Source organism: Haliotis rubra, unplaced genomic scaffold (genome assembly GCF_003918875.1).
Source record: "Haliotis rubra isolate DU_JTF1 unplaced genomic scaffold, ASM391887v1 Scf100, whole genome shotgun sequence".
Lineage (NCBI taxonomy): Eukaryota > Metazoa > Mollusca > Gastropoda > Lepetellida > Haliotidae > Haliotis > Haliotis rubra.
The window spans coordinates 499245-526536 of NW_025764893.1; the positions used below are offsets into that span (position 1 = coordinate 499245).

Sequence of the window (27292 nt, forward strand, 5' to 3'; positions counted from 1 at the left end):
GAAAGTGATTTGTTTTATTTCAGCGTTCAAATACAGAAAATTACTCTGCGTCAACCAAATGCTCACAGTACCATAGAGTCACGACATCCACGTATGGCATCGGCACAGGTTATGGCTTCAGTTTCCAGACTTTGATGTAGTTCACTTGCAGAGCCGCCCCCTCCCCGTTGTTCTGTGTCGGCTTCCACGTGGGGGTACCATAGATTCCTGGCGTTCCAGAACGCGGTACTGTCAGCATCTTTCCAAGGCTTGGGGTACGCGGCGTTGACGAGGTTGTCGGAGAAGTAGTTTTGTCCGCCCACGGCAACGTTCAGGATGATGTAGAACTGCGATTAAGGAAGCAAGAAACATTATCTCAAGAATGTGAACATGTGACCGAAATAGAGAATCGCAACGGATTCATCTTCCATTGTCAAGAGTGGATATTTTATCCATGAAATTTAGCAAAGCCTCGTGTCCAAAATAATACATGTTCTGTCGTGCCATCTTCTACGGGGAAGAGCTGTGGGGAAGGCTACTGAGGAAAGCTTTTGTTCGTCACACCAAAGACCGGGTTCGATTTCCCACATGGGTACAATGAGCGAAGCCTATTTATGGGTCCCTCGCCCTGTCATTACTGACAGTGAGTGAGCAAGTCGGGTTTAGTCTATTTCCCTTTGAGAACCGTGAAGATCCGGGATCGATGCTCATGTTATTGATCACTGGATTGTCTGGTCCAGACTCTATTATTTACAGACCGCCGTCATATTGCTCACTCGGTATTTCCCTTAGAACAGATTGCTTCAGTTTTGTGATGGAAGACAGCCCAAAATGAAGCTGGTATCTGGAAATTCTTGAAGGTGAAAGAAACCCTGGTGCACGACGCTTTGCTTTTTTCATTTTTTTCAAGTCACGATATGGCTGAAATATTGCCGATGTGACGTTAAATATTAACTCACTCACTCACTCACTCATTTTTTTCAAAACAAATATTTAGCCTCATACCTTAAACGTGCTTTGGTTATAAGACATCCAGAGTCCCAGATCAACACTGTACACACTGTACACGACATCCTCAGTTCACACCCCACATACATGTCTCCAAACGCCTAATACACTCACATTCAGCCCACAACCAACCCACATCCCTCAAACCCAGTTACACTGACCCTAAGTCCACATCCCCAAACCCCAGACACGCTAGTGACCCTAAATCCACATCCCCAAAACCCAGACACTCTGCCCCTCAACCCACATCCCTCAAACCCAGACACACTGACCCTCAGCCCACATCCCCAAAACCCAGACACACTGACCCTCAGCCAACATTTCCAAAACCCAGACACGCTGACCCTCAGCCCACATCCCCAAAACCCAGACACACTGACCCTCAGCCCACATCCCCAAAACCCAGACACACTGACCCTCAGCCCACATCTCCAAAACCCAGACACACTGACCTTCATCCCCATATGTCCAAAACACAAACACACTGACCCTCAGCCCACATGTCCAAAACCCAGACACACTGACCCTCAGCCCACATCCCCAAAACCCAGACACGCTGACCCATAGCCCACATCCCCAAAACCCAGACACACTGACCCTCAGCCCACATCCCCAAAACCCAGACACGCTGACCCCCAGCCCATATCCCCAAAACCCAGACACACTGACCCTCAGCCCACATCCCCAAAACCCAGACACACTGACCCTCAGCCCACATCTCCAAAACCCAGACACACTGACCCTCAGCCCACATCCCCAAAACCCAGACACACTGACCCTCAGCCCATATCCCCAAACCCAGACACACTGACCCTCAGCCCACATCCCCAAAACCCAGACACACTGACCCTCAGCCCACATCCCCAAAACCCAGAAACGCTGACCCTAAGTCCACTGACTCTCTGCTCACCTCTACGTATATCAAATAGTATGTCCCTAAATCTAAAAATACTATGCTATCATGTTTCAAAAAGTCAACACTTTGATTGATTCACATTATCTAATGGGTACTGTAACCCAGAGACATAGCTGTATATTTACCTCTTGGTCAAAGGGGGCCATCTTTGATGCTCCAGCCCAAGGATTGTTAAAATGTGTTTTGTCATAACCGCCATATTTCCAGAATCCGTCTTTACCTGGGTCCACGGTGAGGATTAACTCGCCGTCGAGGAAGAACCTATTGCCGGGGAAAACAGAAAGACGAAGTAGGTAATCTTTATTGAGGTACCAGCAGATCATTCATTACAGTAAGTAGTACAACTCATTTAAATGACTCGAACTTTATTTAAATGAATGAATTTGCGTTTTTCTTTTTGTATTTCAACGCTAATAGTTGGACAGTTTGATGCGATTTAAGTTAGTTGTGAAAATACAAAAAAGCCAAATGAAAATAGGTGAGGTGAAATGGGGTTTAATGTCGTACTTACACACACACACACACACACACACAAACACACACACACAGAGAGAGACAGACAGACACACACACACACACACACACACACACACACACACACACACACACACACACACACACACACACACACACACACACACACACACACACACCACCCTCATCATCACCCACCCACCCACCCAAAAACCACCCCGGACATAATCCTCCCCATCCTGAACATTAAAACGGACGAACTCCCCCCTACTCATCTTTAGCTTTAGATTAAAGGTTCTTTAATCCTTGTTATCATGTTTTGATATTTGATAAAACAGCTTCATTTACAATTGCAGAAGAGTTGGAGAAGATTGTTTTAGCTATGTAAAGTGGCATAGAACTGGCAAAAAACGGACTTAATCACCTTTGATGTTAATTGGTTGAACAGGGACTGATTGGTATAATTAACTCTTTCCTTTAATCTTTTAATCCTAAATATGTCAAACAAAAATAAATGTGCAATGAATGATGTGAATGTGCTCAAAGTATATGCTATGTGCTCTTTGGTCTTGTTGAAATATTGACAAATAATTAATGATGTGAATGTGCTCAAAATATGTGCTATGTGCTCTTTGACCTTGTTGAAATATTGACAAATAATTAATGATGTGAATGTGCTCAAAATATGTGCTATGTGCTCTTTGACCTTGTTGAAATATTGTGCTATGTGCTCTTTGACCTTGTTGAAATATTGACAAATAATTAAATGGATATCTTAAACTTGTTTGATTGTTTTTCCTTTGGGGGGATTTTGTCCGGGGGGATTTTGTCATACGACACACTTTCGAGGGGGATTTTGTCCGGTTAACGCTTGTACTAGCCCAGACTTAAGCTAGTTTAATAGTGCTAACCCACTGATATACCATGCCGCAGTGAAGCATGAATACCCCACTCAGACACATTATACCGACTCCGAGCAAACCAGTCCTTGTTGTTCCCAGTAATGCCGAGCGCCAGGCAAGGACCAACAAGTACCATATTTTAACGTCTTTTGGTATGATGCGACCGGGGATCGAACCCGCGACCATCCGCTCTCTCTCTCTTCTAACCACTACACCACAGAGGCGGTCCCAAATGAAAATAAACGTCCAACATGTTACTAAGAAATGTATAATATATATAGTTCTATAATTTATATCAAACCTTTTATATCGCAACCTCACAAGGCAATATCGCGACTTGAGTAACTATACGCATGATTATATACTCTTAAAAAAAAGTAGAGGAACTTGATTCATAATTGAACCGCCTCCGTGGTGTAGTGGTTAGAGCGTCCGCCCGGAGAGCGGAAGGTCGCGGGTTCGATCCCCGACGGCGTCATACCAAAAAGACGTTAAGATATGGTACTTGTTGGTCCCTGCCTGGCGATAGGCATTAATGGGTACAACAAGGACTGGTCGGCTCGGAGTCAGTATAATGTGTCTGAGTGGGGTATTCATGCTTCACTGCGACATGGTATCTCAGTGGGCTAGCACTATAAAACCAGCTTAAGTCTGGGCTAGTACAAGCAGCCGCACATACACATATACACGCATGCACGTCGTCATATGAGCGAAATATTCTCAAGCACGACGTAAAACCCAATTTCACCTCACCTCACCATTTATAATTGACGACTAAACAAATTGTGAGATATATCGGAGTCAATCAATGTTGATATGATGATAACGAATGCTTTTAAGAGTACATCACCAGCTGCACTTCCTTCTGATCATAGTTGTTCGTACAGTAATCGCTTTTGAAAGATGATTGGTGTATGACGTGAAATTAATTTTCAAACAAAAAAAACGGCTAGAAACAAACACTAACAGCTGTGTGATGCAAGATGATTGCCAAAACTAAGGGTCTTCAGTGATTTATCGACCTTCATGAAAACCAGACCGCCTCCGTGGTGTAGTGGTTAGAGCGTCCGCCCGGAGAGCGGAAGGTCGCGGGTTCGATCCCGACCGCGTCATACCAAAAGACGTTAAAATATGGTACTTGTTGGTCCCTGCCTGGCGCTCGGCATTAATGGGTACAACAAGGACTGGTCGGCTCAGAGTCAGTATAATGTGTCTGAGTGGGGTATTCATGCTTCACTGCGGCATGGTATCTCAGTGGGCTAGCACTATAAAACCAGCTTAAGTCTGGGCTAGTACAAGCAGCCACACATACACACGCATGCACGTCGTCATATGAGCGAAATATTCTCAAGCGCGACGTAAAACCCAATTTCACCTCACCTCATGAAAACCAGCAAAATCAAGAATGACACCCCATGCACGTGTCTGGGGCGGTTTAACCTCACTGTGCCCTCCAGCTAAATTTTATGACAAGCGATTTAGTGGGTGTGTGTTGTGACAAGGTATTAACTGGCTCTGAGCCCCAGCAGCTTTGCGTTGAGAACACTAAGATCAGAGTTAATGTAAATGGTGCTGTACTTACTTCATGTTATTTTCATCCCACTCCAGACCATACTTGTGGAAAGAATCTCCAAATGTTCCATGTTTACTGTCCCTGAAATAAACAAATGGTCACGTGTTCACAGAGAAGCGGCAGCTATCTTGGATCAGTTGTATTTGTGTATTTGTTTGTTGTTTAACGCCGCACTCAGCAATATTCCAGCTGTATCTGTAAAAGCAAGCATGGGTTGCTAATAATAAATTCTAACCAGGATCTTCACGGGTATATATGTATATACTATGGTATGGATCACCCAGTGAAGATCATGATTAGAATTGATCCTCAGCAACCAGTGCTTCTGGTAAGTGAGTGAGTGTGGTTTAACGCCGTTATTAGCAACATTCCAGCAATATCACGGCGGGGGGACACCAGAAATGGGCTTCACACATTGTGCCCATGTGGGGAATCGAACCCGGGTCTTCGGCGGGACGAGCGAACGCTTTAACCACTAGGCTGCACCACTGCCACTCTTTTGGTAAGAGGGTGGTCAGGCTCGCTGACATGTTAGCACATGTCATTGTATCCCAATTGCGTAGATCGATGCTCTTGGTGTTGATCAGGGGATTGTCTGGTCTAGATTCGATTACTTACAGATAAACAAACAAACAAACAGATATAGTATGGATCACTTCCTGCCTCGACCTATTACTGCTGAAATCTTGGAAAATTGCTAAAAAGTGTAAAAAAGAATAGACAATCTTGTCTCGAAAATTGGATACATTGATATATTTTCATCAGGATCTCGATGAGGTTTAATATATGCTTATAGTAAAGTTCTGAATACGTTTATATATGCATACGAACACGTGTTTATGGACAGTAGACCGATTTGTCTATAGCCGTACCTTTCTGCATGTCCAAGATCCCATCTGTCGTGTGTCCAATCGGGGCCGAAGTGGATAGTACTGCCCATGTGGTTCACGCCCTGCGACTGACCATTGGATTCTGTGTAGTGCAGGTTGCCTAGCAACATACAGTAGTACAGACTTGCTCATAAACGTACAAAGTGCTCAAAATCGTTGCTGGAATCCCCCTCTCCAAGTTCCGAGCTCTGATGACATTTTGTTTGTTTTTTTGTCCCGATATCGCCTATTATGCTAACGGTAACGATTATATACAAAGCACGGATAATACGATCCCAAACAAGAATGGAACTGTCCAGTGCGCATGTATACTGACCTCGACTCTCCATGATGTCGATTTCACCGGAAGCAGGCCATCCGCCATATGCATCGTAAGTCGGCATCATCCAAATTGCTACGGAAGACAACCTCATCAGAATGAAGATGTGTATATTAAGTATAATAAAACATCGAAATCAGTCGAGTGTGCACACGTAGGACGGTCCCAACCATGCTTGTCGTACGAAGCCACAAACGAGATAGGATGGTAAGGCTCGGACAAATGCCTGATGCTTGTCGTCGTATCCCATTTGCGTAGATAGTGAGTGAGTGAGTTCAGTTTTACGCCGCTTTTAGTAATATTCCAGCATTATCACGGCGGGGGATACCAGAAATGGGCTTCATACATTGTACTCATGTGGAAATTGAACCCGGTCATCGGCGTGACGGGGCGGTGGGGTAGTCTAGTGGTTAAAGTGTTGGCTCGTCACGCCGAAGACCCGGGTTCGAATCTCACATGGGTACAATGAGTGAAGCCCATTTATGGTGTCCTCCGCCGTAATATTGCTGCAATATTGCTAAAAGCGGCGTAAAACCAAACTCAGTCAGTCAGTCAGTCATCGGCGTGACGAGTGAACGCATAGACCATTGGGATACCCCCACCGCCCCCCAAAACAAATGAATTGCAGTGTAGACAAGAATTTAATCACTTAAGATGGTTAACCGCCGCCATATAGCTGGAATGTTGCTGAGCGCGGGCGTTAAACAACCAACCAACCAAACAACCAACCAACCAACCAATCCACATCGGTACAATGTGTCCTGGTGTACCCCGCCGTGTTATTGCTGGAATATTGCAAAAGGCAGTGTAAAACTAACTCACTACGTATTTAAATCCATAAACTGCATAATCTTTTGGCTGAAATCATTTTTAATCTTTTCTGTGAAAAGTATATATAGGCACCTATACAGAATATCAAATAATCTTCCGGTGTCCACCTACCTGGCCACAGCCAGTCCCCAGTCGGAAGCTTAGCCTCGATCTCAACCTTTCCATATTTGAAATTAAAACCACGTGAGCTCCTGAGCTTCGCTGATTGGATAGGATTTACAACACGCCCAGGAATGCCCTGCCTCTCACAGCCATAGAACTGGTTTCCTGTACACGTATCATGGGGACCAGCGCCTGCAGCAGGAAAAGATATGTCTGTACTTAGATCTAGCTTACCGTGCACATTAAAATCGGATTATGGTGAGGTGGGGTGAAATGGATTTTGACGTCGTACTTGAGAATATTTCGCTCATATGACGACGTGCATGTGTGTGTATGTATGGCTGCTTCTACTAGCCCAGGCTTAAGCTGGTTTTATAGCGTTAGCTCACTGAGATACCACGCCGCAGTTAAGCATGACTACCCCACTCAGACACATTACACTGACTCCGAGCCGACCAGTCCTTGTTGTACCCATAAATGGCGAGCGCCAGCCAGGGATCAACAAATACCATATTTTAACGTCTTTTGGTATGACGCGGCCGGGGATCGAACCCACAACCTTCCGCTCCTCGGACGGACGCTCTAACCACTACACCACGGAGGCGGTGAACACCGCTCACCGTCATAGACTTAGTCATCAGCACTGAAATAAAATAGATATTGTCAATGGTACTACATACAACATACCACACGCAGTTTTGTATCTCGGATTGATTAATATATAAATCCGATATTTTCCGAATGAAATATATATCAGAAATTAATGTAAAGTTTGTATGTATGTGTGTGTGGATCTTTAACATAAGAGTGAGATAAGGGCGGTAACTCACCCCACAGTTCCAGTTTGCCGTGCTCCAAGAAGTTCAGGCCATACTGATCGGACGTCAATGTCTGCAAGCAGGACATTTTGGTTTGTAAGCAGTAATGAAAAACTCGTTGGAGTTCTGGGATATATTTGTCCCCAGTAACACATGTTTGTCCTACGATGCGAACTGTTTACCTTGTAAACTGAGAATGAAGCGGCCCTTGAAGCCAACGCATAATTGCAAATTCCCTTCTCCGAAAAGTCACTGGAAACGATGTATTCAGATGTATTTGTGTGTTCATGATCTGCATGCTAAAGTTTGGCCTACGATTTATGAGTTTTATTGTGAGAGCGTGATATGAATTCAAAAAAGCGTGACTCTTACGCCAAAGGAATGAAAGTTGGCAGTTATGATCTGATATATTATACCTATTGTTGTAACTACGAACTGGGTAAAGTTCGGCTACCCCTTTACTAACCCTTTGCCGGGGCGGTGGGGTAGCCTAGTGGTTAAAGCGTTCGCTCGTCACGCCGAAGACCCTGGTTCGATTCCCCACATGGGTACAATGTGTGAAGCCCAGTTATGGTGTCCCCGCCGTGATATTGCTGGAATATTGCTAAAAGCGGCGTAAAACCAAAACTCACACACTCACTAACCCTTTGCTCATCCAAACTATCAGAAATATGTACGTGGTTGTAACCTGTTTTAGAACAGTTCGACTAAAATAAATAATGCATAAACATGATAGAATATACTGAATGTAGTTGAAGGCATTTCTCGTGTTTAACGTACGGGTTTCAAGTAGAGAACACCGTTCTTCACATAGCTGTTGGTACGGTTGTTTGTGTAGTACTGGAACTCCCAGTTCTGTAACGAAAGAAAATAGATTTTACAGACGCTTCTAACACTGGAGCACAGTTTCTGAAAACTGAACTGAAGAGGCTACAAAACAATAAAGTGGATAGCTTGACTGTTAAAACTGTCAATATTGCAAAAACTGCTCGTTTATTGCCCTCTTGTCTATGCCCTCATATCGCTCGTGAAGGGGTGGGATAGCCTAGTGGTTAAAGCGTTCGCTCGTCACGCCGAGGGCCGGGTTTGATTCCCCACATGGTACAATGTGTGAAGCCCATTTCTGGTGTATCCCGCCGTATTATTGCTGGAATATTGCTAAAAGCGGCGTAAAACCATACTCATTCACTCACTCACTCTCTGGTGTGGTTTCGAATTTGGTTTTTTTAATGCATTTCATTCATCCTCCTGTGTGTTCTGTAGTATCAGACTGTAATTTTCTACAAACAGTTCATAGGAATATTTTTGTTTGTTTTCTCCTTTTTCAAATTTATTTCTCTTTTTAAGCATACCACGAAGGGTGTTTTTAAAAAAAACACTCATTCAGGCCAACTCGGTATATTGTGTTTATCACAATGAGACCAAGAAACCAGTTCCAGAATGGAGGGCTTCCGAAGCTAACCTAGTTGACTCATGGGATGAAATGGGCCGAGTTGACTCATGGGATGAAATGAGCCGAGTTGACTCATTGGATGAAATGAGCCGAGTTGACTCATGGGATGAAATGAGCCGAGTTGACTCATGGGATGAAATGAGCCGAGTTGACGCATGGGATGAAATGAGCCGAGTTGACTCATGGGATGAAATGAGCCGAGTTGACTCATGGGATGAAATGAGCCGAGTTGACTCATGGGATGAAATGAGCCGAGTTGACTCATGGGATGAAATGAGCCGAGTTGACTCATGGGATGAAATGAGCCGAGTTGACTCATGGGATGAAATGAGTCGAGTTGACGCATGGGATGAAATGAGCCGAGTTGACGCATGGGATTGAAATGAGCCGAGTTGACTCATGGGATGAAATGAGCCGAGTTGACTCATGGGATGAAATGAGCCGAGTTGACTCATGGGATGAAATGAGCCGAGTTGACTCCATTGAAATGGGATTGATGAAATGAGCCGAGTTGACTCATGGGATTGAAATGAGCCGAGTTGACTCATGGGATGAAATGAGCCGAGTTGACTCATGGGATTGAAATGAGCCGAGTTGACTCATGGGATGAAATGAGCCGAGTTGACTCATGGGATTGAAATGAGCCGAGTTGCCATGGGATGAAATGAGCCGAGTTGACTCATGGGATTGAAATGAGCCGAGTTGACTCATGGGATGAAATGAGCCGAGTTGACTCATGGGATGAAATGAGCCGAGTTGACTCATGGGATGAAATGAGCCGAGTTGACTCATGGGATTGAAATGAGCCGAGCTGACTCATGGGATTGAAATGAGCCGAGTTGACTCATGGGATGAAATGAGCCGAGTTGACTCATGGGATTGAAATGAGCCGAGTTGACTCATGGGATGAAATGAGCCGAGTTGACGCATGGATGAAATGAGCCGAGTTGACTCCATGGGATGAAATGAGCCGAGTTGACGCATGGGATGAAATGAGAGCCGAGTTGACTCATGGGATGAAATGAGCCGAGTTGACTCATGGGATGAAATGAGCCGAGTTGACTCATGGGATGAATGAGCCGAGAATGACCTGACTCCATTGACTCATGGGATGAAATGAGCCGAGTTGACCATGGGGATGAAATGAGCCGAGTTGACGCATGGGATGAAATGAGCCGAGTTGACTCATGGGATGAAATGAGCCGAGTTGACTCATGGGATGAAATGAGCCGAGTTGACTCATGGGATTGAAATGATGAAAATGAGCCGAGTTGACTCATGGATTGAAATGAGCCGAGTTGACGCATGGGATTGAAATGAGCCGAGTTGACTCATGGGATGAAATGAGCCGAGTTGACTCATGGGATTGAAATGAGCCGAGTTGACTCATGGGATGAAATGAGCCGAGTTGATTGACTCATGGGATTGAAATGAGCCGAGTTGACTCATGGGATGAAATGAGCCGAGTTGACTCATGGGATGAAATGAGCCGAGTTGACTCATGGGATTGAAATGAGCCGAGCCGAGTTGACTCATGGGGATTGAAATGAGCCGAGTTGACTCATGGGATTGAAATGAGCCGAGTTGACTCATGGGATGAAATGAGCCGAGTTGACGCATGGGATGAAATGAGCCGAGTTGACTCATGGGATGAAATGAGCCGAGCTGACTCATGGGATGAAATGAGCCGAGTTGACTCATGGGATGAAATGAGCCGAGTTGACTGCATGGGGGATTGAAATGAGCCGAGTTGACTCATGGGATTGAAATGAGCCGAGCTGACTCATGGGATTGAAATGAGCCGGAGTTGACTCATGGGATGAAATGAGCCGAGTTGACGCATGGATTGAAATGAGATGAAATGAGCCGAGTTGACTCATGGGATTGAAATGAGCCGAGTTGACTGAAATGAGCCGGGATGAAATGAGCCGAGTTGACGCATGGGATGAAATGAGCCGAGTCTGACGCATGGGATTGAAATGAGCCGAGTTGACGCATGGGATGAAATGAGCCGAGTTGACTCATGGGATGAAATGAGCCGAGTTGACGCATGGATTGAAATGAGCCGAGTTGACGCATGGGATGAGCCGAGTGGGATGAAATGAGTCGAGTTGACTCCATTCGTAACTACTAGTCCCATTCCGTAACCTGAAAGAAGACTCGTACCCCTTTCGTAGCCATTTTACTGAACTTGACTCAATGAGCGCATAAGCGCAGAGACAAAGAACTAGTCTAATCGCCGAACTACTTTCAAGGGCATGTAACACTAGTTTACTTGGTAAACAAACATGGCCCCCACACCAAGGAAATTACCTCAAAGGGTATATTTAACATGCTTAAATACTTTCCCACGCCATAATATTAATCTATCCTGGTTATGAAAAATCAGGAAACCCAGGAGGACTATGCAATAATTAAAATATACTTGAAGTGTTTTGGAACAAATTATGCAAGTCGAAATAAAAACAATTTCAACTAACTATTTTAACCCAATTTCTTCTCTACATACGCGTATTCTGATTGGCTGGGGGAATATCTCTCCTGGACATGGTTACAAGAGGGTTACGAGTCTACTTTCAGGTTACGGAAAGGGACGAGTAGTTACGAATAAGTTGACTCATGGGATTGAAATGAGCCGCGTTGACTCATGGGATTAAAATGAGCCGAGAAGGTACCCACCCCACCTCCTCCCGCCGTGATCTCGTGTTCCCACGTCTTCAGATTCAAGGTGTCGAATTCATCGTCAAAGATAAGGCACGGGTAGCTCGTGCAAACTGGCGAATCTGCAACAAATCAGCGAGCGAGAGACTATTCAACGTATTGCGTGGCAAGGAAACAGCATTTTGCGGATAATCGAAGCTATTAAAGCGCCCTTTGACAGATAACAAACAAAAGACCAGAATATAACAGTTCTTTTCACATATTGCTGAAAACAATTGCAAACGGATGCAAAAGAAAGTATATGCTTGAAAAAATGAATGACCGACTGAAACGTTAATAAAATGTTCCTAGGTTGAAAACAGTGGCCGAAACACTGCACATTTGAAGTCACAACTATGATAAATATAACTAATAAATCACCATCGAAAATGATGCAAGAACGTTTTGTTTCTTGTTGGGTTTGGTTACGTTTATACCCACCATCAAACATGGGTATATACTCTTTCATTTTCATTTACTCTGACATGCTCAATAAAGAAATCTCTCAGAGTAACACAGATTCGCCCAATGATCATTAAAATCACAAGAAACTGCAAACCACATGAGAGAGGTAAAACACTGGTTGCATCACACTATCCATAACGACAAGACGATATATGGATGGTGGCTTATTAGGGCCTCGTCTCGTGTTATCGCTTTCTCGTCTCGAGATTATCGCTTTCTCGCCTCCGAATTTTAAGTCGAGAAAGCGATGACCCTAGTCAGCCACCATATGTATGTGGAATGCAATCAGATGTACATGTGATATATTGTTTTTGTGAAGAGGAGACAATACAAGCGTCCTTACCGTCGCAGTCTTTCTGGACAGCGTTGAAGCTGACGCTGTCTATGTTGTGACCGCTAGATGGCGTTTTCTGAGTGGCAGCTTCTGTCTTTGGATGGTTGGCAGGTGCGTGAGTAACGGGTGCTTGAGTGACAGGTGCTTGAGTGACAGGTGCTTGAGTAACAGGGGCCTGTGTATTTTGACCACCTTTATGACAAAATAAGTGAGTGAATGAAAGTAATTTTGTCAGGTACTTCAAGGTCCTAAACTGGTGTCAGTTACTATAATTGTCTCACATTCATTAAGCCATAACCATGTCGAGGTACAAATATTTTTATCGTACATTACAAATCGACCTCATTACCAATTCCGTCATTTTCTGAAGGCCCAAACAATGTTTAGGTCCTCGAACATGAAAAGAAGTGCCCTCTTCAACTAATCTCTCACTTACTGTAAGTCAAAACCACATTTTCTGGGTCCTCGTACATGAAAACAATTGTCCTCTCCAACTAATCTCTCAGTTATTGTAAGCCAAACCACATTTTGTGGGTCATCGCACATGAAATCATGTGTCCTCCTCAACTACTCTCACTTACTGTAAGCCAAAACCATATTTTGTAGACCCGCGTACATGAAAACGATAGTCCTCTTCAATTAATCTCTCACTTATTGTAACCCAAAACAATATTTTGTGGGTTCTCGTACACGAAAACTATTGTCCTCTTCAACTAACCTCTCACTTACTGTAAGTCAAAGCCACATTTTGTGGGCCCTCGTACATGAAAACAATTGTCCTCTCCAACTAATCTCTCACTTATTGTAAGCCAAACCACATTTTGTGGGTCATCGTACATGAAAACATGTGTCCTCTTCAACTAATCTCACTTACTGTAAGCCAAAACCATATTTTGTAGGCCCTTGTACATGAAAACAATAGTCCTCTTCAACTAATCTCTCACTTATTGTAACCCAAAACAATATTTTGTGGGTTCTCGTACATGAAAACAATTGTCCTCTTCAACTAACCTCTCACTTACTGTAAGCCAAAACAATATTTTGTGGGTTCTCGTACATGAAAACAATTGTCCTCTTCAACTAACCTCTCTTATTGTAAGCCCAATCTATATTTTGTAAGCCCTCGTATATGAAAACAATTGTCCTCTTGAACCAATATATACTTACTGTAAGCCCAATCTGTGCATAAAAACAATAGTCCCCGTCCACCATTCTCTCTCTTACTGTACCCCCATCTCACATTTTGTGGGTACTCGTACATAAAAACAATAGTCCTAGTAAACCATTCTCTCTCTTTCTGTACCCCCATACCACATTTTGTGGGTACTCGTACATAAAAACAATAGTCCCCGTCCACCATTCTCTCTCTTACCATACCACATTTTGTGGGTACTCGTACATAAAACAATAGTCCTTACTGTCCACCATTCTCTCTCTTACTGTACTCCCATACCCCACATTTTTTTGTACATAAAACAATAGGGTACCCCATACCACATTTTGTGGGTACATAAAACAATAGTCCCCGTCCACCATTCTCTCTCTTACTGTACCCCCATACCACATTTTGTGGGTACTCGTACATTATAAAAACAATAGTGTACTGTACCCCCATCTCTCTTACTGTACCCCATACCATATTTTGTGGGTACTCGTACATAAAAACAATAGTCCCCGTCCACCATTCTCTCTCTTACTGTACCCCCATACCATATTTTGTGGGTACTCGTACATAAAAACAATAGTCCCCGTCCACCATTCTCTCTCTTACTGTACCCCCATACCATATTTTGTGGGTACTCGTACATAAAAACAATAGTCCCCGTCCACCATTCTCTCTCTTACTGTACCCCCATCTCACATTTTGTGGGTACTCGTACATAAAAACAATAGTCCTAGTAAACCATTCTCTCTCTTTCTGTACCCCCATACCACATTTTGTGGGTACTCGTACATAAAAACAATAGTCCCCGTCCACCATTCTCTCTCTTACTGTACCCCCATACCACATTTTATGGGTACTCGTACATAAAAACAATAGTCCTAGTAAACCATTCTCTCTCTTACTGTACCCCAATACCATATTTTGTGGGTACTCGGACATGAAAACAATAGTCCCCGTCCACCATTCTCTTTCTTACTGTACCCCCATACCATTTTGTGGGTACTCGTACATGAAAACAATAGTCCCCGTCCGCCATTCTCTCTCTTACTGTACCCCCATACCATATTTTGTGGGTACTCGTACATAAAAACAATAGTTCATTCTCTCTCTAACACCATTCTCCCACTTACTATAGGTCCACACTTGGTTTAGGTCCTGGGACGGCCTTCCACTTGCCAATGCATACAGCCAATAGTGTACTGTATCCCCTGGGTGTACGGTTACCCCGTTCTGCACGTATACCCAAGACGACCCTGATGAAACAGAATTGTACAGATCAGTGACAAATCTGTCTCAGTACATCCGCGATTCGAGCATTAGGAGATAAACGTGCTATTTTATAATTAGAGTAATGTTAAACCGAATTGATTTCATTTTCTAAATTTCATTTGAAAGGTTTCAAATGATTATTAGGCTACATAAAAAATATGCGTGTTTCTCATCACTATTTAAAACAATATGGGGCTGGCGGGCGGATTTTATTTTTACATTTTATTGTATTTTATGTCCCATACCCCTTGATTTCTGTGGAAATTTACACCTTTTCTGGGAAAGAAAATCACAACCAAGAAGTGTGAAAAATTCATGCGTATTTTGAGAGTCAAAGTTGCATTTTCTCTAGGGTAAACTTCTTTTTTTTAAATCTTAGGGTTGGGTCGAATTTTTGGGTCGGGCGGTAATGAGAAACAATAATATTTATATATATATGGCCTTACAGCCCGTTTAATATTTGTGGGGGCGGTGGGGTAGCCTAGTGGTTAAAGCGTTCGCTCGTCACGCCGAAGACCCGGGGTCGATTCCCTACATGGGTACAATGTGTGAAGTCCATTTCTGGTGTTCCCCGCCGTGATATTACTGGAATATTGCTAAAAGCGGCGTAAAACTAAACTCACTCACTCACTCACTAATACCGCAGTTTCAGGAGCATGGGCTTCATCATTAATATTTTGAATTGGGTCAGACATATGTTATGTTTGGGATAACACGTTCTCAGTAAAGTACAGATTCTAGTACTTTTGTTAGGTTGTGTCCTATCCGAGATTCGAACCCACACTTCCAGAGTCAGGCACCTAATCGAGAGCACATGGCTAAGACTTTGTGTTACATTTGAACACTTTCTAAAAAGCTTTGTGTATACATTGTTTGGTTCTTTTAAAAAATCAATTTGGGAGACTAATGTTGGTCTTCTGAGCTGGATACATATGGCTAAACTGAGTATGGTATCTGTTTGGCAGTGAACTAAGTGTTTCCAGCTTGACCATGATATACAAAGGAGACATAGCGAATCTCCAGTTGGTGTCTGTGTTGGCCTTTCATAATTGATTGACAGACGTTATATATCTGATCTGTTTCTATATCAGGTATACGATGAAAGTTTACAACAGTTTAAGCAGTGTTCATGTATTCGTGTATCAAACAACATAGGGGGAGAAATTATATTAAACATCCAGTCATTCATCTTATGATTTAAATGAGTGTGACATGTAAATTTATGTGACCAAGAAAATTATAAAGTCTGTTTTTCATGGAAATATCACATTTCACTGTCATTAAGTCAAAATAAGTGTTTTCACTGTCTGTGAAAACATATATGTATGTATGTATATAAGGTTTTAGGGCGACCTTGGGCCTTAAAAGGCCTATATGCGCCCAACACTTAACAAACTGTTATATTTTTGTTCAGTTAAATAACATCGTACTTACCCGTTTTAACGAGGAAGTCTAAAAGAGCTCTTTGTATGCAACCATACATTAAATTATCGCCAAGTATTGCGTTCATTGAAAACGTATTTTGGGCTTTGTTAAGCACAGTTTCTTTAAGAGCCTTACGTGGGTTTTCATGAGCTGGACATTCAATGAGGTAGTGCTGAACTGTTTCTGGGCACTGTAAGTTACAGCTTTCACACAGAGGAGATAAGTCTTTATCTAAAATACTTCTATATGCCTTTAATCCACAATGTCCCAGCCTGAGACGAGTTAAAACAACTTCATCTCTGCGACAACGCCGACGAATTTTAAAATGTTTGGTTACTACAGGACAAGTAGAGTGCATGTGTCTACCTGTAGTTTCATTATCCCATTTATTTTGCCAAGATGCATTTATTGAAGATGAAATGACAAACCAGTAATCTCTTGGAATGGGCTTAATTGAATGAATATCTGGCTGTGGTCTGTTGCAAGCCATCTTAGCAATTGTGTCAACTACTTCGTTTCCAGCTACACCAACATGTGCAGGAATCCAAACAATGTCACAGCTGATGTACATGGAGTTTAAAACAGTATCAAGATACAAGATGTCGTATAGTATGTCACTGCGTGGACCTTGTACACCTGATTGAATTGCTTGTACAGCTGACAACGAATCAGTAAAAATTATTGCTTCGTGTTCATTATCTTTTACCCATTTTAAAGCTTGAAGTATGGATGTCAGTTCTGCTGCAAATACAGACAGATGATCAGTCAATCTAAATCTTTTGGATAAACCAAGATCGGGAATATAGAAAGCCCCACCAACATGACCGGTTCTGGGATCCTTTGAAGCATCAGTGTAAATATGAGTAAAATTGCTATATTTGGTGTGAATGTAATCTTGGGTGAGGATTTTAATAACACTTGGTGACATTTGTTTGTTTACAAGCTCCGATAAATCCTGTGAAATCGAAGGTTGTGTTAAAGTCCATGGAACCGTTTTCGAGAGATCGAGCAGCATTCAACTGAAGATTGTTTAACTTGTACTGTAATGCAAATTGTTGTACAAGTAATCCAAACGGTGGTTTTCCATGATTCCAATCACACATGACATATTCCACGCAATCACACAATATATCAGTTGCTGGTTGATACCTAGAGGAAGCTTTTAAGGATAAATAGTACTTAAGGGCAACTTTAAGACGATGATATTGCAAAGGAGGTTCTGAGCATTCCACCTGCAGGGCAGAAACTGGAGTAGTAGGAAAAGCACCAGTGCATATCCGAAGAGCTTTGGCTTGAACACGATCAAGTTTAGCCAAATGACATTTTGCAGCATTCATAAAAACTTGACAGCCATATTCTAATCTAGACAAAATTAGTGCTTTGTACAACAGAAGCAAGGATGATTTATCAGCACCCCACTTTGTGGCAGACACGCTTTTCAGTAAATTGAGAGCTTTAGTACATTTTGATGAAATGTAGTTGATGTGGTTTGACCAAGTGAGTTTTGATCAAAGATTACACCCAAAAATTTAAATTCAGAAACAAATTTTATGTCCTGACCACCAATGTGTAGCTTCAGATTTGGAGGAACTTTACGTCTTGTGAAGAACATAGCAACTGATTTAGAAGTTGAAACCTTGAACCCCACTTTGAACACCAAACATCTATAGAAGTTAGAGCTAATTGATAGACTTATGAACAAACTCAATGTTTCCAAAACGCCTCCAACAAGCACCGTCATCTGCAAATTGTGATGCATCAATGTTTAAAGGAAGTTCAGAAAAGAAATCATTGATCATTATATTAAAGAGCAAAGGGCTGATAACACTGCCCTGTGGAGTGCCATTTACGATAATTCGCATGTCAGACACGTGTTGCCCAATACGAACTTGTATGGTTCGATCAGTTAGGAAGGACTTTATCCACTGTAGCATACGTCCCTTTACCCCCAAGCTTTGCAGTTTAAATAAAAGTCCATTTCTCCATAGCATATCATATGCCTTTTCAATGTCTAAAAATACACACAGCATATACTCTTGGTTTCCTAGTGCTTTTGTGCTTCATTTTGTAGTCGAACTAGATGATCTATGCAAGAACGAGTTTTCCTAAACCCACACTGTAGCCTCGTTAATAATTCATTTGATTCTAAGTAGAAATTCAAACGATTTGTGACCAACCTTTCCATGATTTTACACAGGTTAGACGTTAAGGCTATTGGTCTGTATGAAACAGGGCGAGATGGATCTTTACCAGGTTTGGGAACAGGGATAACAACAGCGTGTCTCCAGCTTTTGGGTAACTTCCCAGATATCCAGCTTTGATTTATGATATTAAGTATGACTTCTAGAGCTGAATCTGGCATATGTTTAAAGTGTTCGTAACACAATTCATCGGCACCAGGAGATGTATTCTTGCCCTTTGATAATGCCGATTTTAATTCTCCCAGGTGGAAGGATAAATCATATTCAGGAAAAGGTTGTAGTAAAGAATCTGAAATTATTGGAATAATCTCTTTCTCCAAATTTGTGATTTCGTTTTTTAAATTTTGTTGAAAAGTTTTCGTAGCTGCTAACAGCCTCAAACTGATCTGCTAAAAGATTTGCTTTCTCTTCACAGGAAATAGCGCTTTGATCCAAAACAGGAATAGGGGATCTATTACGGTTCCCACTAATCCTTTTACCTTGGCCCAAATTGAAGATAAGGAAGTATGCCTGTTTATTGTAGATATGTAAGAACGCCAACTGCTGCGTTTTAATGATCGTACAAGACGTTGGAATGCAGCCCGTTTTTCCGAAAGTCGTCTAAATCAACCGGTAAGGATGTCCTGCGAAGTCGGTTATAAGCCTTTGCCGAGCTTTATCGGCTTTATCACAATCCTTATTCCACCAATACTGAGAATTTCGAGTAGTTGGCTTTCCGGAAGTTTTACCAATAGCTTTTTCTGAGATTTTAGTCAGAGATAATGTTAGATTACAAGTTGAACGTTCAATGTCATCTGTAAGCAGATCACAGGTTATTTCATTTGAACAAAGTTCAACAAATTTATGCCAATTTGCAGATTTAAATCTCCATCTAGAAAGTCCATGTCGTCCACAGTTACCTCCCTTGGAAGTTGTCTCCCTTGGCTCGTCTGCTGACTACTTGTTTCTCGGTCAACCATGTGAGCAGGGGAGAGTGAGTGAGTTAAAATTTTACATCGCGTCCGCAATATTACAGCCATATAGCGATTGAGCTGGGGAAAAGTTTCCAAGGATCGGTTACCTCACGGGCGTTTGTAGACATTTAGCACGTATGACTTTATGAGCCGCTTTCTTTCACGTTTATGCTACAAAACACTGACATTTTGCTGTCTGTAGTGTCCTTGTTTGGCACTAAGCGGACCACTGCTCATCTCCGTGATTGCTGCTGTGGTGTTTCACACTTTACTCGATGGGATATACATTGTATTTGGTAAACGGCATTTTATAATTGCTATTTTAGTCTCAGTTTGTAAACAGCAATAACCTGTCTAGTGGGCCTGCAGTGCTAACCAGCTATTCTGGCAGTCTTTTCAATGTGACGTCACAAATGATGACGTCCCGATGGTCTGAAACGTTTTGTTATGAAATTTCTGTATGGTTATAAAACAGTCGGACTGAGTGAATGGATTATTATGGTAAGAGCGTCCGCCCGGGTAACGGAAGGTCGCGGGTTCGATCCCCGACCGCGTCATACCAAAAGACGTTAAAATATGGTACTTGTTGGTCCCTGCCTGGCGCTCGGCATTAATGGGTACAACAAGGACTGGTCGGCTCGGAGTCAGTATAATGTGTCTGAGTGGGGCATTCATGCTTCACTGCGGCATGGTATCTCAGTGGGCTAGCACTATAAAACCAGCTTCAGTCTGGGCTAGTACAAGCAGCCGCACATACACATACACACGCATGCACGTCGTCATATGAGTGAAATATTCTCAAGCACGACGTTAAACCCAATTTCACCTCACCTTCAGTCTGTATTCAGGTAATATTATAGAAATGAATGAAGACGAGGATGTGGGCCCGTGCTGGTGTATTCAGTAGGACTGCACGACATTACCGGTATATCGGTATATGGCAATACGTTTTTCAAACGATACTGCAATAGTTTTTCTGAGAACCGGAATATTGGTTAAGGAACATGTATGAAGTTTTTTTCTGATTATCTTTATGGTTTAAATCAATATCTACACAGACTTTCGTTCATAACAAATATTTTCCTTCGTTATTCAATGACAAAACGGCATACTGTAGTGTACTACTATAAATTGTATAAAAGGGGAAATAGAATCCCTGACTATGCACCCTGATTTTGAGATTACTGTTATCAGAACCATAACATATATGTTTAGGGACATATAATGTAGAAATTAGGATTGACATGCACAATTAGTGTCACTCAGTGTCAGCTCCCAACATATCGCAAAACGAATCGCAATACGGGTACCTGAACCGCAATATATTGCAACACAATTTATTTGCCAATACACAGCCCGACTATTCAGGGTTACAATTAGATGTGTGTCATAGAGGCGACGAAAGGCAGATCAGACTTACGGCGTGTCATCGTACCCCGTTGTTCACAATATCAGTCACCAGTTTGTCTGGTCCAGACTCGTAGTAAAGTTCAAACTGCTGAATACAACGTGAAACAAACAAACAAACAAACATGTGCGTGTCCATACGTACTAACCTTGCTTGTTTGGAATGTCAACGTTGTAGTGGCCGGCTTGTACGCCGGGGAGATCTGCATTGACGCTGAAGTGAACGGCCACCAGGTCATAGCCAGCGTCTGTTGCCATGGAAACATTTACATTATTGCGTTTTATTACCTACGAGGGCGAAAATATCGGGGTTCATATTTTTCATACGATGCACTAGGGCAAAATATCGTTGACGTGACGTTATGAACAATGCAATGGCGTCACGTTTCTTCTGTGACGTTGCGTTCTACATGCGGCGACGAACGGTAGCCAGATAAACTCTGTCAAAAAGAAACGCAACCCTGTATTTTAGAGATTTTGATCTGAAGTTTTAGGACGACACGGCATTTTTATTATTTAAGACAGAAGTCTGAAATTTGGCAGAATAATAACCCAGATGGGCATGTTTAAAATTGTCATTTCAAAAGTCATCTCACAGACACCAGTTTGTCACCAGGGGGCGTCTTTCTCAGTATCTCGTATGAGCACCACGCGCTGCAATCACTGCACGGCATCTCCTTGACAAGAACGGATAAGACGCCGGATTCTTTCCTGGGGAATGGCTCTCCACTCTCCTGCAGTGCAACGGCGAGCTGTTGCAGCGTCTGTGGCGGCGGCTGACGTTGACGTACGCGTCGATCCAGAGTATCCCACAGGTGTTCAATAGGGTTGAGGTCTGGTGATTTAGAGGGTCATGGCAAGACATTGACGTTGGAATTCTGCAGAAAGTTCATTGTTGCACGTGCAGTATGAGGCCGGGCGTTGTCCCGTTGAAAATCTGTGTCTGTTGGTCAATAATCGGGAGAAGGTGAAGCTCTAACACGTGGTTGATGTAACGTTGGGCTGTCAGGTTCCCTGGAACGATCACCAAGTCTGATTTCTGGTTGTATGAGATGGTTCCCCAAACCATGACGCTTTCTCCGCCAAATCTGTCCACCTGTCGGACGCAGATGGGCGCAAAACGTTTATGACGTCTCCTATACAGACGCTGTCTTCCGTCGTGACGTTGCAAAAGAAAACGTGATTCATCAGAAAACCAGATTCGCCTCCAGTTTTGTAAAGTCCGTATCCTTACGTTGTTGCACCACCTGAGTCGTCGGCGTCGATGTAGGGGGCGTAGTACAGGTCCAACAACTGGTCTACAGGCACGTAAACCCGCTTCTTTCAGACGGTTCCTAATCGTTTGAGCTGACACTCTCCTCAAACCTGGTATTTGTGTGGCAGTCACGGTTGGTAGGGCATGCCGATTACGCAGGTGATGGACCCGGATGTACCGATCTTGAAGGGGGGTCGTGATTCTTGGCCTTCCACTTCTCGGGCGATCGTTGGTCAAATTGAAGTTGTTGTAGCGGCTCCAAAGTCGGGATATCGTTGTTTTGTGAACATTTAGGTGCCGTGCAACAGTTCCAAAACTTTCTCCGGCTTGAACACGACCAATGGCGATATTTCGGTCGGCAGCACTCAATCGTGGCATTTTTAACACAGCTTTTCGGCGACAAATGAATGAATATAATACGGAAGCACATGGGCTTTATACACCCCTACATTAACTGCCATTTTCATGATTTGCATGTGTTTTTTTGTGCGAAGTCACCATGAGGGTCATTTCATGCGTTGTGACGGAATAAGCAATAAAATACACTTATGCGTACAAATGCAGTTGTTTGATGGTAATCTTCATTAATTACGTGTATCATTTCAATACATTCGAATAAAATTTAGTTTGAAGCAATAACTTCATTCAAACGAATTTTTCATATCTGAGGACAGGGGTTGCGTTTCTTTTGACAGAGTTTATTATAATACACTTGACAATTACAAACCACAAACTAGTATAATGTATCACCATCGAATAGCCGACAACGGTCGCCGAAAAACTGCAAACTTCAGGTCCAAAACACAACTAGTATACGGGTATAAATATATCACCACCGACTAACCATTTCACAGGACCACACCCCACCAGGATTACCAGATGGCCGGAATAAAATACTCACCTGGTATTTCCCATCTTAGTCCCGACGGGGAGAGTGGGGTAATGATGGGAGTCGGGATAGCCCACGCCAGGGGCAGTACAAGAAGTGCCCAGTACATTGTCCAGCTGAGGGTACAAGAAGTGAGTGAGTATAGTTTTACGCCGCTTTTAGTAATATTCCAGCAATATCACGGCGGGGACATCAGAAATGGGGAATCGAACCCAGCGTGGCGAGCTATCCTTCCGCCTCGAGAGAATGAATGAATGAATGAATGAATGAATGAATGAATGAATGAGGCTGGTGAGTCACGTCACCCAGAATGGCCAGACATCAGAAAGAGACGTCATCATCTACAACAGCGTCGTGTCCGCCAGCAGGAACACAGCAGTGACGAGACTGCGTGCTGTCGGTATCCGGGCCAATCGCTCATTTTGGGCGTGTCATAAACCCGTCAACTTCACACGAATCGTCTACGTTAGGCGAGGAATTAGAGCCGCTGGCCACGTTTTATTTGGGAACAGTGCTGTTTGGCAACACCTACACTTCTCAAAATATTTACCTTGTGTGTTTGAAAATAATCCCAATGCAACAGGAGTGTGTACTTTAAATTGTTAGTTTGTTGTTTAACGCTGCTCACAGCAATATCCCAGCTTTATAGCGGCTATCTGTAAGTAATCGAGTCTGGACCAGACAATCCAGTGATCAACAGCATGAGCATCGATGAGCAGCGTTGAAGACCAATTCTAACCCGGATCTTCACGGGTTGCACTGATATAGCGACGTGGATGTACATCACAGTACATGGGATATAATACATAGTTGAACATGGATGCACCACTCTGACACAGTATACTGACTCCATGCCAACCAGTCCGTGTTTTACCCCTAAATGCCGAGCACAAGGCTGAGCAACAACAAATACCATACCCTAACGCCATCTAAAAAGATGCGTTCTCGGGATCCAAACCCCGACCTTCCGGTCTCCGAGCAAATGCTCTATCCACTACAACATGGAGGCTGGCCCCGATACAGTTGACACAGCTCAAATGTTGCCGATATTAGTTATAAAACTATCTTCCTGTCGAAGAAGGAAGGCATACCACATTTTAAAGTAATCTCCTTTATCTTTTCATATACTCAACAAAAAAAGTTAAGGGCCACCCCAATATTCAATATTTAAGTATTATATGGATCATAATATTTAAGAAATACAGTTCGCTCTACCACCATGTACAGTGTAATAAAACACACTTTCGCCCTGGGCCCCGTTCCTCAAAGCGATCGTAGCGCTACGACTGTCGTAAGTCTATGTTAAAGTATGGGAGTTAAGATCACTTAGAGCTACGGTCGCTTTGAGGAACGGGGCCCTGAACCATTATAGTTAAAGCACGAGGATGCTTGGTTCAGGGCGAAAGTGTGCTTTATTACACTGTACATGGTGGTAGAGCGAACTGTATTTCTTTTCTAAGATGCCAAATTTACTACTTTCTAAGGATAATTACGATTAATCTAAGGCAGAAAACAATCGACGATGTCGGTGACCTAAATTAAGAATCCTCGCACAGGGCGAACTGGCGCGCTGTTCTATTGATGTGTCTGCCCCCCTACGTTAAGACGAACGTTACCAGAAAACAAACAAATGATAAACAGTTTGATGACGGATTAAATATCTTCTCTAAATTATTTTAATTGCATCTGTGATTAACGTAAACCATATGGGGCAATATGAACGTAGCATTTCTACTACCAACGTTAGTTTAGATCAGTACATCCAGATGAAGCTGGGTAGTCAAGCGACATTCCACGATTGCATTGTGGGAATGTAAACATTGCGAACGTTACCGTGTCGCTGAAAACTTGTGAGTCGAATTGACACATTTTAACCGTCGGAAAGCATAAACGTAATGTTTCCACCAGTGATGTTAGCTGCGTGAAGCAACTTCAAACCAAGAAACGGGATGCAACGGAATAGTTTACTGTAGGAAGCTGTACGAGGCGATGACAACTGACATGCATCGTGACGTCGCTTACATTTTGACGTAATGCAAAATTGTTCCATTACGAGGGGGCAGACTAGAATGGCGCAGTGACGCCAATACATTGTGACATAATGCAAATGCACATTATCGTCTGATAAAGTAGATCTTTCACCGAACCATCTTAGAAAAACTATTAGATGCTAAAATATTGATAATTGGGGTGGTCTTTGACTTTTTGGGTTGAGTATATATTCGAAAGTATCGGAATCAGGGCGCAATTATTTCTTACTTAAAATTTCTTCTTACAAAAACTGCGGAGAAAACGACGGAAGTTTAACAAAGCTCTAAAATGGGTACATTAAATATAATGAGTATTTTTAAATCAAAACCATGAATACCTTTTAGTATTTATTTACGGTTTACAATTTATATCAGAATCCTCCTGAAAACCATGTGTTAAATAAGTTTAGATAATATATATACTGCCGTACACACGAGACACCCGTGAAGATTCGGGTTAGAATTGATCTTCAGCAACCCATGCTTGTCGTAAGAGGCTCGCGGACTTGGTTGACACATTTCATCGTATCCCCCGGGTTAGAATATTGATCTTCAGTAACCCATGCTTGTCGTAAGAGGCGACAAACGGGATCGGGTGGTCAGGCTCGCTGACTTGGCTGACACATGTCATCGGTTACCAATTGCGCAGATCGATGCTCATGCTGTTGATCATTGGATTGTCTGGTCCAGACTCGATTATTACAGACCGCCGCCATATAGCTAAAATATTGCTGAGTGTGGCGTAAAACTAAACTCACTCACTCATCGTGTCCCAATTGCGTAGATCGATGCTCATACAGTTGATCACTGGATTGTCTGGTTACAGATCGACGCTATATGGCTGGAATATTGCTGAGTGCGGTGTTAACAAACTAAACTCACTAACTCTTACCTCATGTACGACCTCTTCGACTGTAGCTACCAGTCTGACTATCAGTTTCCTTGAGTTGGTCTCTAGTAACCTTGGCGCATTTACAGCGGCCATTTTGAAATCCTCTGGAGACTGGAGCAGAAGATATGAACTCGTACGACAATGAACCATTCTCGGAGGCGTTGAATAGACTTTGGTATATCGTCCATCGCATGATCGCGTATGTTGCATAAGGGGTTCAACTGTACTGCATCTGTACAGTGTACACGAACCCAGCTGTAGCAATGCTTGAGGTCACGTGGTCAGAGACAGGATTGTCTGCGTTATTAGTGAGTGAGTATGGTTTTACGCCGCTTTTAGCAATATTCCAGCAATATCACGGCGGGGAACACCAGAAATCTTCACACATTGTACCCATGTGGGGAATCGAACCCGGGTCCTCAACGTGACAAGCAGACGCTTTTATCCATTAGGCTACCCCCACCACCCCATGTGTGTTATTGTACGGTCTCTTGTTAAAGATACTTATTTCCTATCTCTCCATTCCTCCTGTACAATAAACTTCCGTATTAACGAACTCAAAGGGACGACACGGTTTACTTCGTTATATCTGGAGTCCGTATAAAGCATTTGGCACAAGTTAACTTACCAACGTGTTTTTCTTTAAGCTAACCAACTTAATTTACAATTATTTATCACTTCAAAGAACAATAAATACAAAAGATAATCCCTGACTCTCGCAAATTAAATACATATGAGACAATAGAGGACTCTCGTATGTTTTTTGAAAATTCCTGAATTTGTACAACCCAGGGGCTGGTCTCAAAAGTTAAAGATCAATTTATCCAAAACTGGCAAAATGACATTATTTCCAGTGCCAAGGGAATTTATTACCAACACCTGAAGCCATTTCCTCATTTTGATGCATATCTCCTTCCAAAACGTATTTCTTTACCGTTATTGAGATTTAGAACATGTAACCATAGTTTACCTATTGAGACGAATAATATTCCTAGGGACGAGAAAACGTGTCAGTTGTGCACTTTTAAATGCATCGCATATG

The 27292-nt window shown here is 42.8% G+C and overlaps 1 protein-coding gene across 1 annotated transcript; it reads right to left on the reverse strand.

The window, feature by feature from the left end:
• LOC124266440 (beta-1,3-glucan-binding protein-like) lies at positions 1-26333 on the reverse strand. The gene is given in 15 exon segments (XM_046701236.1): positions 1-196; positions 198-326; positions 2029-2164; positions 4862-4933; positions 5725-5842; positions 6059-6136; positions 7004-7186; positions 7825-7885; positions 8593-8667; positions 11945-12048; positions 12774-12956; positions 15060-15182; positions 21334-21432; positions 23341-23444; positions 26251-26333. Coding segments are annotated over 15 exon segments (1557 nt in total). The 5' UTR covers positions 26256-26333; the 3' UTR covers positions 1-109.
• Positions 26334-27292: the final 959 nt, after the last annotated feature.